At 42.4% G+C, this 19,418-nt stretch overlaps 1 protein-coding gene across 2 annotated transcripts; it reads left to right on the forward strand.

Moving 5' to 3' along the window:
• Window positions 1-3,454: 3,454 nt before the first annotated feature.
• Window positions 3,455-13,848, forward strand: LOC109874374 (angiogenic factor with G patch and FHA domains 1). 2 transcript variants are annotated; one of them, XM_020466254.2, is made up of 16 exons: window positions 3,455-3,542; window positions 3,629-3,690; window positions 6,272-6,501; window positions 6,619-6,718; window positions 6,864-7,093; window positions 7,312-7,446; window positions 7,523-7,723; window positions 8,577-8,994; window positions 9,182-9,293; window positions 9,898-9,949; window positions 11,760-11,861; window positions 11,947-12,118; window positions 12,231-12,310; window positions 12,659-12,786; window positions 12,917-13,016; window positions 13,237-13,848. In XM_020466254.2, the coding sequence occupies exons 3-16, from the start codon at window positions 6,280-6,282 to the stop codon at window positions 13,450-13,452; spliced, it is 2,268 nt and encodes a 755-aa protein (XP_020321843.1). In that variant the 5' UTR covers window positions 3,455-3,542; window positions 3,629-3,690; window positions 6,272-6,279; the 3' UTR covers window positions 13,453-13,848. The 2 variants fall into 2 exon arrangements, with proteins under 2 accessions (XP_020321843.1, XP_020321842.1); XM_020466253.2 differs by having other exon boundaries at window positions 3,482-3,690.
• Window positions 13,849-19,418: the final 5,570 nt, after the last annotated feature.

Raw genomic sequence — 19,418 nt, forward strand, 5'->3', positions numbered from 1 at the left:
TCTACTTTGCACATTCTTCCATTGCAAAACTACCATTCCAGTATTTTACTTGCTATATTGTATTTACTTTGCCATCTTGGCCTTTTTTGCCTTTACCTCCCTTCTCACCTCATTTGCTCACATTGTATATAGACTTGTTTATACTGCATTATTGACTGTATGTTTGTTTTTACTCCATGTGTAACTCTGTGTCGTTTTATCTGTCGAACTGCTTTGCTTTATCTTGGCCAGGTCGCAATTGTAAATGAGAACTTGTTCTCAACTTGCCTACCTGGTTAAATAAAGGTAAAATAAATAAATAAATAAAACTTGCTTTGGCAATGTTAACATATGTTTCCCCATGCCAATAAAGCCCTTAAATTGAAGAGGGAGGTAGAGAGAGGTCCATGTGGTAGGTACTGTACCTGTCTGTATCATGAATCCCCTTGAATGTTCAGCAGCAGCACAGTGAGGTCACGGATACGCATGGAACGCAAATACCTATTTTCTTTCTTTTTTTATTTAACCGTGATTTAACTAGGCAAGTCAGTTGACCAGGACACCGCTGGGCCAATTGTATGCAGCCCTATGGGACTCCCAATCACGGCAGGATGTGATACAGCCCGGATTCGAACCAGGGACTGTAGTGACACCTCTTGCACTGAGATGCAGTGCCTTAGACCACTGCGCCACTCAGGAGCCGCAATTAAGGGAGTTGGAGTGCATTAAATCTTAAAGGCTCGTGCATTACATAAATCACTCATCACACTTCCTGTGTGTGTGTGTGTGTGTGTGTGTGTGTGTGTGTGTGTGTGTGTGTGTGTGTGTGTGTGTGTGTGTGTGTGTGTGTGTGTGTGCACACGTACCTGCACTGGGCTCCCGGGCTCTCTATGCTTCCTCCATTATCTATGCCTGTAAAATGAGTCAACTAATTAAGCCTGTATTTCCAGCTAATTAGTAGACGGCTGACATCCTCCTCTCAGTGAGTAACAGGAAGTCACATCTCTCTTCAGCACTCCCCTGTAACTCCCTTTTACATTACAATCTCTTTATTAATTTGCATGTGCGGCAGGTGACGGTTCTAGCTTGTATGGCTCCCTTGGCGAACCCCCCCTCCTATATAAATATATATATATATACAAAAATTAAGAGTCATAAATATAAAAAAAGAAGTAACAAAGAAAAATAGAAACAAATTGTAGTATATAAATACAAATAAAAAAGAGAATGCAATTTTTACACTATTACACTATTGCTAACAAACACACACAAATACAACTAAATTGCACAAATCCTATATCACACAAATAGAATAACACACTTATAAAGAAGAGAACCTGATTATTACACTATTGCACTTCAAACAAGAAACGCACAACTAATTGCATTACTAATTGCATTACTAATTGCATTACTAATTGCATTACTAATTGCATTAGTACGTGCGCTATTTGATAGATTCCCCCACTCCCGGGCTAGCTCACAAACTCACAAACTCAGGGCGCCCACTCCAACAAGGTTAACTGACCCACAGTCCCACACGGTGACATGATACAAACTCAGGGCGCCCACTCCAACAAGGTTAACTGACCCACAGTCCCACACGGTGACATGATACAAACTCAGGGCGCCCACTCCAACAAGGTTAACTGACCCACAGTCCCACACGGTGACATGATACAAACTCAGGGCGCCCACTCCAACAAGGTTAACTGACCCACAGTCCCACACGGTGACATGATATAATTGACGTGACGTGCAAATCAGCGACAGAACACTGATCGTGCAAATGTCACCATTCGGAATATATTTGATTTATTTATTCATTTGTGCGGGCGCCCCATGCCGCCCCCGGCAAGATGCCGCCCTGGGCGGCTGCCCATGTCGCCTATTCCTAAATCCGCCACTGCGTGTGTGTAAGACTCTGTGACTCTTCATTAGGACCCTGGCAGTATGCTGCTGCTGCCACTACTTGGTAATAAAGAGGGGAAGTGTTCTACACAGGTGTTGAGAAAGAGAGGAGTCACTGTTAATGGAGCTTCTCACCTGTTTTTCATTTGTGTGATTTGTTGAAGTTGTTCGACTTCACTCCGGAGACAACATTTAACAGTTGTATTTCTTAATGTTTGGATTTGGAACGGTCAAAAGCTGGAAAACAAAGCTTGGCAAATAATTTGATCATAACCTCAACATCAATACTTGTGATGACCCCTGCTGGTTTGTATGTGGAAGTATTTATTAAAAGTACATTGAGTGCAGTGAGTATTTACACTTCTCCAGTCTAAATCAAATTAAGTCAAATCAAATCAAATATTATTGGTCACATACACACGGTTAGCAGATGTTAATGCGAGTGTAGCAAAATGCTTGTGCTTCTAGTTCCGACCGTGCAGTAATATCTAACATGTCATCTAACAATTTCACAACAACTACCTCATACAGACAAGTGTAAAGGAATGAATAAGAATATGTACATAAAAATATGGAAGAACGATTGCTGAACGGCATAGGCAAGATGAAGTGGATGGTATAGAGTACAGTATATACATATGAGATGAGTAATGTAGGGTATGTAAACATTATATAAAGTGGCATTGTTTAAAGTGGCTAGTGATACATTTTATAACATCCAATTTTGAATTATTAAAGTGGCTAGAGATTTGAGTCAGTATGTTGGCAGCAGCCACTCAATGTTAGTGATGGCTGTTTAACAGTCTGATGGCCTTGAGATAGAAGCTGTTTTTCAGTCTCTCGGTCCCAGCTTTGATGCACCTGTACTGACCTCGCCTTCTGGATGATAGCGGGGTGAACAGGCAGTGGCTCGGGTGGTTGTTGTCCTTGATTATCTTTTTGGCCTTCCTGTGACATCGGATGGTGTAGGTGTCCTGGGGGGCAGGTAGTTTGCCTCCTGTGATGCGTTGTGCAGACCTCACTACCCTCTGGAGAGCCTTACGGTTGTGGGCGGAGCAGTTGCGTACCAGGTGGTGATACAGCCCGACAGGATGCTCTCGATTGTGCATCTGTAAAAGTTTGTGAGTGTTTTTGGTGACAAGCCGAATTTCTTCAGCCTCCTGAGGTTGAAGATGCGCTGCTGCGCCTTGTTCAACATGCTGTCTGTGTGGGTGGACCATTTCAGTTAGTCCGTGATGTGTACGCCGAGGAACTTAAAACTTTCCACCTTCTCCACTACTGTCCCGTCGATGTGGATTGGGGGCTGCTCCCTCTGCTGTTTCCTGAAGTCCACGATCATCTTCTTTGTTTTGTTGACATTGAGTGTGAGGTCTAACAGAACGTTTTGAAAGTCGATGTGAATGATAATCGATAGTATCAGTTTAATTTGATTTTTTTTTATAGCACAAACCTCTGAGATAGCTGTGTATTTGTATTCAACCAGAGATAATCAGTTATTTCCAAATATGTAGCCTATTCTCATTCCAAACCACAGGTGGCGCCCTCTGCCAACGGTGTGATGTTGTACCGTAGAAGAAGAAAGTGACGTAATACGTATAAAAAAATAGAGGCCATGGTCGAAGTGGATTGTAAACACATCAACTGTACCAATTGTAACTCTCTTTATTATCAACAAAACATGTGGTCGGATGTGTCAGCAATGCAGGGTGGTTACAAGATGTTTATGTTCAACTTTCAGGTTGATATTCTCGGCGGAGAGAAAGGAGCGCGAGCGTCCAAGCGAGGAATACAAACGAATCGGTAAGACCATACAGCTAACTAGGCAGTTTATCCTTATCAATGAATGAAGGCGCAAACACTCATTTCAACTGTACTCTACTGGTTATCCACTTAGTTCGGCCTTGGACATTTGACGAAATATATACAATTAACATTAATATACAATTACAAACAATTAAACAGCCTTTTTAAAATGCATTCATTACGGAAACCGTTTAACGTTTAAGAACCAAACGGAAGCAAACGTTGTAAACGAAACGGAGGGACCTACCTGAGTTTATCAAATAGAATAGAAACACTTGTTTGCGTTTCCGTTTGGAGTAACGTTAAACAGTTTCAAAACATGTTGCAACAGAATCGGCGTAATGATTAGCGTAAACATACATATTATAGTAAACACACTTCCATTTAAATTTAAAAAATAAAAATATCCCTAACAGTTAAAAAAAAAATCTAAGCCAATCATGTTCTATTATTAAGTTATTGACTAGTGGACAATTTCAAAGTTGCAAAAAAAAACGTTGAGGCGACCATGGGATTAACACATTTTCCAGATATGTGTTTGTACTTTCTCAGATAATGTCAAATTAAGAGATTCATGTGCTGGTATATGCACATGATAGCATATTTTATGTGTGTTATTTGCTATTTACAAATACAAATAATGTATGCTGTCAGTTGTGCCTGCATGTCACATTCACACAGTAGCAACCTGACTTGGTGAACTACAAGATAATAGATTTTGGCCATTCACAGTTCACATTAATTGAATGCATTTTGCCTCATTTTACTGTGAAATTAACCTTGCATTGTTATACATAGATGCCATTTTTGTAAATACAGAATGTAAATGACAATAAATACATATTGTTCAAGATGATCATTACTATTACTACTAATATCATTGCATAATATTGTAGTCTATAGTGTATATTTATACCCCAAACTATTGGTTTCCAAATATTTAATGAGTAGGCTTTGCCAGTCATTATTTTTCACCATAAATCACTGTTCCAATTAAACCCAGTCGGCTCCTATTAAGCCCACGTGGCATTGAAACACTTGGAGATGGTGTGTTGATATCCCTAATATTCAATGAACATGAGCATAAATATACTTAACAAAAATATAAACACAACATGCAACAATTTCAACAGTTTTACTGAGGTACAGTTCATATAAGGAAATCAGTCAATTTAATGTATAGATTTCACATGACTAGGCAGGGGCACAGACATGGGTGGGCCTGGGAGGGTATAGGCCCACCCACTGGGGAGCCCCCCCCCCCCCCCCCCCCCCCCCCCCACACACACACACACACACAAGGGCTTTGTTACAAGCAGAAATACACCTCCGTTTCATCAGCTGTCCAGGTGGCTGATCTCAGACAATCCCACAGGTGAAGAAGCCGGATGTGGGGGTCGTGGGCTTGCGTGGTTACACATGGTCTGCGGTTGTGAGGCCAGTTGGATGTACTGCCAAATAAATTAACATTAAATTCTCTGGCAACAGCTCTGGTGGACATTTGAGACACACTTGAGACATCTGTGGCCAATGTTCTCTCAGTTGTTTTGTGTTCAATGTAAACCTACATTCCATGAGACTTATGAAAAAAAAGCATGCAGGGCTTGACATTATAAATTCAGCTCATGAAACATGGGATCAATACTTTACATGTTGCGTTTATATTTTTGTTCAGTATAAATGTTTTTTGCTCAGATTTGTTGATTTACCAAGATTAGAAACTTCTCCACACTTATCAGGAAGTTTTGAGTGGACCGGTAGTCACTGATGCAGAGAGAGAAGACGACGACCAGGGTTGAGGGATATCAGGGATAGAAGACCTACAAGTGGTCGACAAAATATGCAATCAAATGAGGAACAAGAAGATGACTATTGGGCGACCACTCATGTACTTTTGGGTGGGGGCATTGTCATATTGTTGTCCTTCATTCATCCAGGTGATTTCAATTTTTTTGGTCTACCACCTTTACATTTTGTAATGCACAGTAGAGAGGGAGATTTGAAACTGTCTTCGTATAGGCTTAAGGAAGACAAGTTGGGACTCATTAACAAGAATAGCAGTACAGCAAATGTAATTCAGCTTTCAGATCATTTATTGAACGTTGTGTGTGTGTTATGGTCTTTTGAGCGTTGCTTCTTATCGACAGAGGGCCAGTGTGGGTGCAGGGTTGTGTTCTAACCGATCAGTTTATTTTTAATAACTTTAGTGGTGATTGATATAATTCAAATGGATTATTTTAGAGGTGGGTTTATTTGGAACCCCCGTTGGGGGGGGGGGGGTACACTCGGTACCCATTAAGCCCAGTCTGGACTTTTCACTTGTTTTATCAAATATTCAAACATAAAAATTCACGAGAGATTAATCTTTCATTTTAGTCTCCACTTTTCTTACAAAAATTAGGGCACTATATTATAGAAATGTCTAAACTTAGATTTTGTTTGGCTTATAGGTAAACTTACCCTGTGTGTCAGTGTGTGGCGCTGACACCGAACGCATGCGTACATGGTCAGGTCAATTCGAATGACATTTTGTTTTTTCAACATTCACTTTACATGTGGCCCTGTGTGTCGATTCCAGCTGGGAGTATGGCGACAAATGGAGAGGAGGCGAGTGGAGGAGAGGATGGGTCGGAGTCCGAGGTGGCTGAGCTTCGCCAGAAAGTAGAGTCGCTACAGAAGCAACTGAAAAACTGCAGAAAAGAACTGACCACATTACAGAAACAACTGACCACATTACAGAAACAACTGAACAAGTCTGAGAGGCTTCAGAAGAACACAGAAGGCTACAACGAAGACTTGAGGAAGCAGGTAGGCTAGCTGCTAAGAACAATCTAGCCATCATTGAACAAGTCTCTGAAATGCACAAATAAACAAATTTACAAGTGACGCTTATGGTTTTTTCTTTGCCGTGATTTGATACAATAGGTCGACAGGCTGAGTACAGAGATTCATGAACGGAAGACGAAGGCGAAAGAGAAAGCTGAAGCTGAGACACAGACAGTAGAATATACCTGGTCAGAAACTGGTGAGCAAATCATATTGTGTTTGGATGGTTGTAAAATGAACACCTGATTATTTTCCAGGACCAGCAGTTTGTGAATGATTTAGTTGTTTTTTATGTTGCTCTGCTCACATACAGATACGTTGACCCTTGTCTGTGTGCTTTTCAGATTATTACAACTACTACTATGGAGGAGGCTACTACCACGGTGATGGTGTGGCAACAGACACCGAGGGGATTGTGATAGCAGAGGGGCAGGAAGCCACTGATGCCTCAGAGATGACAGCTGCAGAATCAACCAATGACCCCGCTACATATATGATTACAGATACAATGACAGCCACAGAGACAGTTACAGAGGTGTCTCTGGAGGGTGGTGTTACTGCTGCACAACCAGAGGTGAGTTTGGATACCGTCCCCCCCCCGCCAATCATTCTGTTCTGACTGAGGACATTGAGGTCTCTTGTCTAACCAAAAATAATCTTTATTTAAAGAGCTCATTTCCCTAATACAGGACCATAATCTATTTGGTGGGGCACAAGAAGTAAAGGTTTTAGGTTGATGACAGTGCAAAAACGAGTTGGGAACTTTACTTTCTTTACTTGTGTTTGTTCCAGCAAGAGGTGGATGCAGGCTCTATAGCTGACATGCTGAGAGCCACTGCTGAGCAGGCCATGACACAGACTGGCTTTGTGTTTGATGAGACCACCGGGATGTACTACGACCACAGCACTGGCTTCTACTACGACTCGGTACTAAACCACACACGCCATTACTATGCCATTATGTAACAGTCTTTTTAATTGCGTCACTCTCTCCCTCACCTAGGCCAGTCAGTTGTACTATGATAACAACACAGGGATGTACTACTACTACGATGCAGAGAGTGGCAAGTACCAGTTCCACTCCAGGATAGAGGTCCCTACTGTACAGCCTGTCTCAGAGACCAGCCAGGAGAAAAGGAGCCTGGACAAGAAGGGCAGGAAGTGGAAGAAAGTTCCAGAGAGATCCTCTCGTCAGGAGGATAAGGTGGGTGACTATACTGGAGATGAAGCGCTACAGGAGAATTACAGCAAATTCTGGAGTTATGTTCCTTTGAAATAATGATTAAGAAGGGGTAATTGTTTTAACTAGCTACATATTTCTCATTGTTGTGTATAACTGACCTGTTATCCCTACTGTTTTTGAATTGTGCTCATTGGCTGACATGAGGCTCCTGAGGCATCTCACCTTCAGAAGTTTAGTGATTGTAATGGACTTCTTTAAGATACATTTCAACTCTGATCTATGTGGTCTCAGTTTTTATTTTTTATTTGCAGGAGTGGTTTTAGAATTTCTGCAGCTATAGCCTTGGTTATTTATCCTGCAGAGTCTACTACATTTTCGTCAGGTACATAGTTTTAGCTATTGCTCGCTGCCATTTAGTCGACTGAATGCTATTCCTCTGGTCGTGGGTAGAAGACGTGATTCACTCACTGACGAACATGGACGATTTCCTATTTCTGGAACTCAGTTTCTCGTAGAGATACACTTTTTTTTACACTCCTCACATCAGACTCTACTTTTCCAGCAGAAAGACCCCATGCAGACATGATGTATAGCTCCAGCGCTCTAGTGCAACGAAAGGGCATGTTTCAGAGCTCAGGGATGTGGCTGCTTGGTCTGGTCAAGAGGATGCTTTTGAGGATCACTCTCATTGTGTTGCAGCTTGAGTCAATGAATTGACTGTGAAGGCAGTATAGGCCTACTGTCTTTGAAAACGGAGACCCATATATCCAAAAATGATCCCTAAACAATGCAGGGAGGTGTGTCCACCAATTTAGTTCTCTGGAGATGCCTCAGGTGAATCCTCCCTTCTGATTGGTTGCATGTCTGCTCACAGGGCCTTGTAAAGGAGCTCGAGTTTGAGGAGTGGATCGAGCGGCGAATCCCCAAGAGGGGAGTGGCCTCGCGCAGGCAAAGGGGGCGGTCTGTCACTCCAGACACTCCTCCACAGAAGAAAAGCTCTTCAAAGACTCGCCGGGCAAAGAGCGCTGAACGCTTGCTGAAGAGGAAGAAGAGGAATGACTGGTCGCGCTCTGATGATGCGAGCAGTTCAAGGAGGAAGAAGGCTAAGTCGGACAGACTGGGCAGCAAGGAGGAGGCAGCTGCGTCAGGGCGTGATGGCTTGCGTGGGAACAGCGAGCCTGAGGAGGGGGAGATCACCGAGTCGGAGGGAGAATGGAAGTCTACTTCCTCCTCTTCTTCCCCCCCTCTTCCCACCAAATACAGCTCAGAGTCAGAGATGGAGAGTCAGGAAGGTGAGGAGAGGAGGGACACTGTTTAGGGTTATTCAGTCTGTCAACTTTTTCTCATTGTGTAGTTTTCACTTTGTTAAACATCTAACACCACCTGTTCATCGGTCTTCCTCAATGTTTCCTGTAGTTAAAATCTTGCTCAGTATAATTGTCATGGGTATGTGATATTGTGTGCACATTCTGTCCCTAGTTGCTGAGGAGGTGTGGCCGCCCTGTGTGAGGGTGACAGTGGTCAGATCTCCTGTGTTACAGACAGGAACACTCTTCATCATCACAGCTGACTCTCCAGCCACCATTGGCAGGTCAGTACAGCACTACAGTCTCTGGGAGATTCTCAATTGGGAAAAGTCTGTCCTCTCCTCAACTCCTCCGTCCTCTCTCCTCCGTGACACAGAAACTGTTAAGTGGTCGAGGAGAGTGTCAATTCGTTAGTAGGCGAACGAAGGAGTCTGATCCGCTCCTCGATGACCTACTTTGACAGAGGATAGTGTTTTAAAATACGTCACACCCACTTTGGAATAGGTGCACACGTTTAAAATATGCCACTTATCCTTTCATCCAAGAGTTGTTATCACTTTACACATTTAGTTTGAGATTCCACCACTGTAAATGTAATTTGCCTGATGACCCGCGAGTGGAGAAGGAGTCTCGTTTTTTTTCAGAGTTTCCTCCGCTCCTCGGTTACCTTTGACCTTTTTCAAAAAGAGGCGAGGAAGGAGAAGAGGAGGCAAACAAAACTAGTTGGGATTCTCCCAAATTATTTTGATTGAATAGGCCTATGAGTGGTCAGTTCATCAATTTCATCACAAGGGGGAGATGAGAGCTCAGATCAACACTTCTGACATAGAAGTTGAAACTACCTGTGGCATTTTGAATGACTGTTTTAACATAATTCTATATTTTCAGGGAAAAGGATATGAACCATGCCATCAGATTATCTGAAATGGGAGTCAGTAAGGTATGGCAACCTATTTCATTGATTTGTTTGATTCTGCTACATGCATTACAGGAAATCTGCAGGGCTTCAAATTAGATGTGAATGGTATTGATGGGTTCTATATACAGTACCAGTCAAAGGTTTGGACACCTGCTCATTCCAGGGGTTTTCTACATTGTAGAAAAGTAGAGAAGACATCAAAACTTTGAAATAACACATAGGGAAACATGTAGTAACCAGAAAAGTGATAAACAAATCTATATATATTTTATATTTGAGATTCTTCAAAGTAGCCACCCTTTGCACACTCTTGGAATTCTCTCAACTAGCTTCATGAGGAATGCTTTTCAAACAGTCTTGAAGGAGTTCCCACATGCTGAGCACTTGTTGGCTGCTTTTCCTTCACTCTGCGGTCCAACTCAACCCAAAGGGATTTTTTTTTTAAATGTAAAAATGTATTTAATTGAACCTTTATTTAACTAGGCACGTCATTTAAGAACAAATTCTTATTTTACAATGACGGCCTACCCAGGCCAAACCCTCCCCTAACCCGGATGACCCTGGGCCAATTGTGCGCCACCCTAGGGGACTCCAGATCACAGCCGGTTGGGATACAGCTGGGGTTCAAACCAGGATCTGTGGTGACACCACTGAGATGCAGTGCCTTAGATCGCTGCGCAACCCGATTGTGGAGGTCAGGTCATCTGATACAGCACTCCATCACTCTCCTTGGTCAAATAGCCCTTACACAGCCTAGAGGTATGTTTGGGGTCATTGTCCTGTTGAAAAATAAAAGGTAGTCCCACTAAGCGCAAACCAGATGGGATACCATATCGCTACAGAATGTTGTGGTAGCCATGCTGGTTAAGTGTGCCTTGAATTCTAAATAAGTCACCAACCGTTTCACCAGCAAAGCACCATCACACCTCCTCCATGCTTCACAGTGGGAACCAAGCATGCAGAGATCATCCGTTCACCTACCAAAAATCTCAAATTTGGATTATCAGACCAAAGGACAGATTACCACCGGTCTAATGTCCATTGTTCATGTTTCTTTGCCCTTGCAAATCGTATCCTTTAGTAGTGGTTTCTTTGCAGCAATTTGACCATGAAGGCCTGATTCACACAGTCTCCTCTGAACAGTTGATGTGTCTGTTACTTGAACTCTGAAGCATTTATTTGGGCTGTAATCTGAGGCTGGTAACTCTAATGAATTTATCCTCTGCAGCAGATGTAACTCTGGATCTTCCTTTCCTGTGGCAACCCTCATGAGAGCCAGTTTCATCGTAGCGCTTGATGGTTTTTGCGACTATGCTTGAAGAATCTTTCAAAGTTCTTGAAATGTTCTGCATTGACTGACCTTCATGTCTTAAAGTAATGATGGACTGTCATTTCGCTTTGCTTATTTGAGCTGTTATTGCCATAATATGGGCTTGGTCTTTTACCAAATAGGGATATATTATGTATACCACCACTACCTTCTCACAACACAACTGATTGGCTCAAATGTGTTGAGAAGGAAAGAAATTCCACAAATTAACTTTTTAACAAGGCACACCTGTTAATTGAAATGCATTCCAGGTGACTACCTCATGAAGTGGGTTGAGAGAATGCAAAGAGTGTGCAAAGCTGTCAAGGCAAAGGGTGGCCACTTTGAATTATTATTATTTTTTTAAACACTTTTTTTGTTTACTACATGATTCCTTGTGTCATTTCATTGTTTTGATGTCTTCACTATTATTCTACAATGTAGAAAATAGTAAAAATAAAGAAAAATCCTGGAATGAGTAGGTGTCAACATAAAAAAAATAAAAACATGTTTTAATCCCAGTTTCATGCAGAGGTGTACTTTGACCAGGACCAACAGTGCTACATGCTAGTGGACCAGGGAAGCCAGAATGGAACTGTCCTCAATGGCAACCGAATCCTTCAGGTGGGTCAGACCCACACACACACACACACACACACACCTTGGTTGGAAAGTGAGGTAGTAACACTATTGTTTTCACTGCCCTCAGCCCAAAGCTAAGTGTGACCCTTGCCCTCTGACCCATGGGGATGAAGTGAAGATGGGAGAGACTGTTCTGTCCTTCCACATCCACTCTGGTACAGACACCTGTGACGGCTGTGAACCTGGGCAGGTCATGGCTCACCTCGGCAAACACCAGAGAAACCAGCCGGAACAGACAGGTGCAGAACACAGCTGATGAATTTATGTCTACCCATGTCCCACACAGCATGATTATTAGTGTAACTAATGCTACAGCCCAGTTTATAACTTTCCGGGTGTGTCGTTCCTCAGGACCAGCTCCAACCAAAGAGGACAAGGAGCTGCTCAGACAGAAAGAACTGAAACAGATGAAGGTCAAATATGGCCTGAAGGTAAGTGACTTGTTCATCCACTACAACTTCATCTGTTGTCCCCTTCTGCTGTTATGTTAATCAGTGATGAGTGATTGGCAAGGACATTTTCAACAAAGGATTACCAATCAGATCCTGCCCTGCCTTCTCTGTGTATACAGTACAAAGATGTTATCTTACAGAGGTTTTCGTCCAATTAAACGGTTCTGTTTTTGCTCGTCTCACATCTTGTTGACATGCACGTTGCAAGAGACTGAGCAGTCCCATAGCTTATGAACCTTCTTTCCTTGTCACTAACAGCAGTTCGTATGATATTACTATGTGTGTATATAACTGTGTTTAGTAAGTGTGTCTCCCTCTGTCCCACAGAGCACTGAGTATGAGGAGACCAAAGCCCTGAGGAACCCCAGGTATGTTGACAGGGCCGAGTCTCGTCGTCAGACCGTGGGCAGCGAGGGAGCCTTCCAACGTGACGACGCACCCGCCTCCGTTCACATGTACGTGGTAATCTGATTGGTTCAGTTGATGGCAAGTGTGTGTGTGTGCACATAATGTGTGTGTAAGTAGAAAGACCAGGATGTGGTGACTCTGAGTCGTTGCAATGTGCCTGTTTCCCTCCTGTTACAGTGAGATCAGTGAAGTCAACAAGGGAAGGAAGATGCTGGAGAAGATGGGCTGGAAGAAAGGAGAAGGCCTGGGCAAAGATGGAGCTGGAATGAAAGACCCGGTAATCTTAACATTTTCCCTTTCTATTGGGATTTTTCTTTTTCAGAGATGGGATTTTTCCCTATTTTTTTTAAACTAGGAATTCATAAATGGCTATATTTAAATTGACCAAACCTCAGACCAATATCCTCCACTTCATTTGTCTGGTTTCATCCCAGTTCTTTCCCACTTTGCTCACACATCTGATCAGATTTTTCCCCACTATTCCGGTTTTCCCATAGATCCAGCTGAAGATCCGGAAGTCCCAGTCAGGTCTTGGGGCGGGAGCTGCTGTGTCGGTGGACGAGGCTGGGTCTCTGAGCAAGAACAAGACCCAGAGGAACTGGGAGAAGGCCAGAGAGAGGTTTAATGACACCTGCCAGACAGATACACCCACAGTCAAGAAGGAGCAGGGCCCGGTAACCAAACCTTGGGTTAAAGGAGAAGTGACTGAATGACATCCTAGGCCAATGTTTCTCAACAGTTTTAGTCTGTATCTCAGAAAGGCCGGTCACACAATCCACCATGAAGAAGTGCGTAGATGACTGGACACAGGGTGGCCTAATTCCAATGTATTTACTGACTGAAAATTCACTTCTTGGAATGAGAATGGTGCTGGTACTCAGATGTTATTCCAACTTGCACTAAAGTGGGATATCTCTTTTGTTTCCAGTCCCTTCAGAACTGTGCACTGTTAGGTAATGGGCTAAGGGCGGAAGCAGAATTGGGTATTGTATTTTAAATTGTAAAGAATTAACATGCTATAGAACCTCCTTGTAAAGCAACTGTTTGTGGGCTGCCTGCGGAATCTATCAACTGTACAATCATGCCTAATAAATGTTTCTTTGATTTTGTCTGCAGTACAAGAGATGTCATTTTTGTAGGCCTGTATTTTACTTGAATACGTTAGTTACATGCACTTTTCCATGGCCATAACAAGCACCCACGTAAAAACCCGCTGGCATTAGGACTGCACGGATGGACTCCTGTTGCCCGCCTGAAGCGGAGCCGAAAAAGTTTATCAGAAGTTATAACCAACCGTCTTTAAAGATCGCCAATATCTCAGGTCCTCCGCCATCCATCCGTTAACTCGATGGGCAGCACGACCGAGAACCGCGGATGCAGTTTCGCGCGTTTCTAGACAGGAATTGTTCATCCCAACGTTTTACTACTCGTAAAGGACCTAACCCTGGTTCAAGACATGAGTCGGACTTCGACAGAAGAAAGTGAATTGTTCAATGGACCTCAAAAGGTAAGGCAACTGTAAACCGTTAATACTGATGAAGAGGAAACAAGGTCTCTCTTGCGCTTGAGTAGTAATCCAGAAAACGTACAGGGAAAATACGTGTATGGATAGAGGTGCAGGCCAACTTGATTGTTATTTTTATTCAACCCATCAGGTATGCTGTGGAATTTTATACAGGTTTAGCACGAATGGCTCTTGATAAGAAACGTTGCGGAATTTACCTATAAATACGTTTGGTGAATTTCAATGTGTACTGTTTTTATTATGTAAGGTAATTTGTTTTACTATAGGTAGCCTAGAGCGCTGGGCCAGTAACCGTATGGGCGCTGGTTCCAATCCCCGACCCGAATAGGTGAACAATCTGTTGGTGTCCATGAGCAAGGCACTTCGACATGATCGCTCCGGTTAGTTGTTCTGAATAAAAGCGTCTGCTAAATGACTCAACTGTAAACTGCCACTATATGAATAATTTACATAGGCTACTGGAAGCTCCATATAGGTTTAATATTTTATAATGGAAAGAAATGTTCCCCTTGAACTGAGTTTGGTGACAGACATTTTGGCCTACTCACTCAATCGAGAGAGATTTATTTTATAACAGACTAATCATTGGTGCAGAGAGGCGACCTTGCCGGCAGGGGGCAGCCTTCGGAGTAAGTAAGGTGAGCCTACTGAAATGTGAATTAGTGTAGCAATACATACTGTATGTTTCTTCCTGTTTTGTGCATATGCACTCAGGATACATGGTTGTATTATAATTTAAGGACACATTTGAAGGTGTTAATGTGTGGATGTAACCCCACTGTTACTTTATAACCTGGTTATAATCAGATCATAAGACACAATTTGGTTCAAATCAGATTAAGGGAATCATGCAGTGTACAGCGTTTCCCCCACTGTGCCAAGAATTTGATTGTTTTGTCCTTGGTACTGTTTGATTTACACTATGTCTAAGCTAGTTGCCAGGCAATAGGCACTTCATGCCTCAAAAACATCCACAGTTCCCCCCCCCCCCCCCCCCTCTCTTCCTCTCTTTCAACGACTTTCAAGTCCCTGAACACTAACCATGTGTACAAAACCAAACAAGTCAAGTCAGTAATTAATATCAAATGTGACCTTTGGACTTTAAAGATGCAGGATATACACACATATAGATAGCTTAGATTACCCAACACTTCCTCATCAATCAATTCATGATTGGATTTATGGAGTGTGTTTCCAGGAGCTCACAGTGGAAACTCTGTTTAGGTGGCCAACAGCTTTCCAGTAGTCCTAATTCGAATCAAATTTTATTGGTCACGTACACATATTTTGCAATGTTATGTGCGGGTGTAGCGAAATGTGCAATGTCAGAGTCCGGGATATGAATGTATATGATGGTGTGTATAGACATTATGGGCAGTATGTGAATAGAACATGTGTGTACAGTAGTAATTACATAGGGTAAGACTTGACTAGAATACAGTGTATACATATGAAGTGAATTACATTACATTACATTACTTAGTACACACTGACGAGAGTCACAAGTTGTTGCGTATATCAGTACGGTGACAGTTTCAGTACAGTAGGAAGTATAACTGTACCACTGCTGTTCATGCTCTCATTTACATCGACGGGGCTGTAGAGGAGCAGGACGAGAGCTTTAAGTTCCTCCGTGTCCGCATCACTAAGGACCTATCATGGTCCAAACACGAAAGCACAGTCGTGAAGAGGGCACGACGACGCCTCTTCCCACTAAGGAGGCTGTAAAGATTTGGCATGGGTCCCTCAGATCCTCTAAAAGTTCTACAGCTGCACCATTGAGAACATCTTGACGGGGTGCGTCACCGCCTGGTACGGCACCTGCTCGCCATCCGACCACAAGGCGCTGCAGACAGTAGTGTGTACAGCCCAGTACATGTACTGGGGTCGAATTCCCAGCCATCCAGGACCTCTATACCAGGCGGTGTCAAAGACTCCAGCCACCCAGGTCATAGACTGTTCTCTCTGCAACCGCACCGCAAGCGATACTGGAGCGCCAAGTCTGTGACAAAAAGGCTCCTGAACATCTACCCACAAGTTATAAGACTGCTGAACAGTTCATAAAATGGCCACCCAAACCATTTACATTGATCCCCTTTAATTCTTCATTTTTTCATATCTTTATTTTTTTGTAAGGCCACATACACTCGCACACAGACAACAGTTTCACACTCTTCACATGCGCTGCTGCTACTCTTATCTATCCTGATTGCCTAGTCACTTTTACCCCCGACCTACTTGAGACGCTGTATTACCTCAATTACCTCAAACTATCTTGTACCCCTGCACATTGACTAGGCACTTGTACGCCGTTCTACTGCCAATGTTTGTCTATGGAGATTGCATGGCTGTGTGCTCAATTTTATTCACCTGTCAACAACGGGTGTGGCTGAAATAGCTGAATCTGTTCATTTGAAGGGGTGTCCACATACCTTTGTATATATAGTGTATATAGTCTAGTTATTGTTATTTTATTGTGTTACTATTTTTCCTTTTGTATTTAGCAAATATTTGTCTTTTTAAATCGGCATTATTTGTAATGGGCTTGTAAGTAAGTATTTCATGGTCTGTTGTATTCAGCATATGTGACCAATACCATTTGACTTTATTTGACTAGGCCATCATACTTTTCTCTTGCATGTCACTGATGCGGGATACTATATGGGAGATGTAATGTAAACACCTGTTGCCATGGTGAGAGAGTGTCTACTCTGCATGATGGTTTGTGGTAGGCACACTGAGGGAAGCCACAACCTATAGAACAGACATAATAGAATCAAGACAGTTTGTTTCCTTGGTTTGCACCAATAGAATCAAGATATCAGATCAACTACATTATGGACCTTGATTTACATATCACATGATCATTTCTCTGTTTTGTTCCTGTAATCCACCTACATGTGAGATGTGTGCGACGCGACGTGTGACACGTGTTTGTGTGCATGCGTGCGTGCAGTGGTGTAAAGTACATAAGTAAAAATACTTTAAATTACTACTTAAGTTGTTTTGGGGGTATCAATTTGAATGCTTAGTAGGACAGATGTTTATTTATTTTTTATACAAATCACGCACTTATCAAGAGAACATCCCTGGTCATTCCTACTACCTCTGATCTGGAGGACTCATTAAACAGAGAACATCCCTGGTCATCCCTACTACCTCTGATCTGGAGGACTCATTAAACAGAGAACATCCCTGGTCATCCCTACTGCCTCTGATCTGGAGGACTCACTAAACAGAGAACATCCCTGGTCATCCCTACTGCCTCTGATCTGGAGGACTCACTAAACAGAGAACATCCCTGGTCATCCCTACTGCCTCTGATCTGGAGGACTCACTAAACAGAGAACATCCCTGGTCATCCCTACTGCCTCTGATCTGGAGGACTCACTAAACAGAGAACATCCCTGGTCATCCCTACTACCTCTGATCTGGAGGACTCACTAAACAGAGAACATCCCTGGTCATCCCTACTGCCTCTGATCTGGAGGACTCACTAAACAGAGAACATCCCTGGTCATCCCTACTGCCTCTGATCTGGAGGACTCACTAAACAGAGAACATCCCTGGTCATCCCTACTGCCTCTTTGTTTGTAAATGATGTCTGAGTGTTGGAGTGCGCCCCTGGCTCTCCATACATTTTAAAAACAAGAAAATTGTGCCGTCTGGTTTGCTAAATATATGGAATGTAAAATGATTTATACTTGTACTTTTTATACTTAAGTATATTTTAGCAATTACATTTACTTTTGATACTTAAGTACATTTAAAACCAAATACTTTTCAACTTTTACTCAAGTATGTCATTTACTGGGTGACTTTCACTTTTACTCGAGTCATTTTCTGTTAAGATATTTGTACTTTTACTCAACAATGACAGTTGGGTACTTTTTCCACCACTGTGCGCAGGGATGTTTGCGTGCTATGTACACTCTTAAGTAGTCTGAAATGCTTTTGTTCATGGTATTCATTTGAAGTTGAATACATGTTCTGTGTCCGTCAAGAACATTTCACAGGTTTTTATGGGTTGGGACAGTTTTATTGCAGGACAGTTGTATTGCAGGACAGTTTTATTGCAGGACAGTTTTATTGCAGGACAGTTTTATTGCAGGACAGTTTTATTGCAGGACAGTTGTATTGCAGGACAGTTGTATTGCAGGACAGTTTTATTGCAGGACAGTTTTATTGCAGGACAGTTTTATTGCAGGACAGTTTTATTGCAGGACAGTTTTATTGCAGGACAGTTTTATTGCAGGACAGTTTTATTGCAGGACAGTTTTATTGCTTGTTTTGGTCATTTGCATAAGTATTAGCCCTAAGCCCTACCTAGACACTAATCTAAGGTTATTTTTTATTTCATTTGTCCTGTAAATGGTTCAGGGTAGGATACTTAGGTAAGCTGGTCCAATATCTGTGTAAAAGGTCAGCTGCTGCCTGGAGAAGTTATTTTGGATTTATCATATGAAACACATACACACACAATCTCTCTCACATGCACTCTCTCTCTCTGTGTCTCTCTCTCTCTCTCTCTCTCTCTCTCTGTGTGTCTCTCTCTCTCTCACCCACATTTTGTTTTATTCAAATGATTTGTCTCTTGTTATTTTCTGTGTTTGTGTATGTTTATGATTACAGTGGCAGGTGAAATTAGACAATAATTGATAGCCTAGAGACACATTTACAGATCATAAGTGCATGTGTTACTCACTACGTTTTGTCGGACGTCTACTTGACACCTATGGATATTGTTCCAGTCTTCCAATTGCTTACCGGCTGTGATGGTGCGCACTGGAGGGGATGACAGCACAGCAGCCTATACAATCATTATTTTCCCTTTTGTGCCTTGCCTATTTGCACATCGTTACAACACTGTATCTAGCCCGAAGATGACATTTGAAGTGTCTCTATTCCTTTTGAGCTTTGTGAGTGTAATATTTACTTTACCATTTTTTTTTTTTTTCACTTTAGTTTATTATCTATTTCACTTGCTTTTACCAATGTAAACATGTGTTTCCCATGCCAATAAAGCCGTTTAAAATGAATTGAATTGAAGAGTGAGAGAGAACAGAGAGAGAGAGAGAGAAGAGAAAGAGAAGACAGAGCGAGACCTCAGCCAACGAAATGCGATGGCCAGATAGTGAAGACATGAGCGAGTGT

Source organism: Oncorhynchus kisutch, linkage group LG29 (assembly GCF_002021735.2).
Source record: "Oncorhynchus kisutch isolate 150728-3 linkage group LG29, Okis_V2, whole genome shotgun sequence".
Lineage (NCBI taxonomy): Eukaryota > Metazoa > Chordata > Actinopteri > Salmoniformes > Salmonidae > Oncorhynchus > Oncorhynchus kisutch.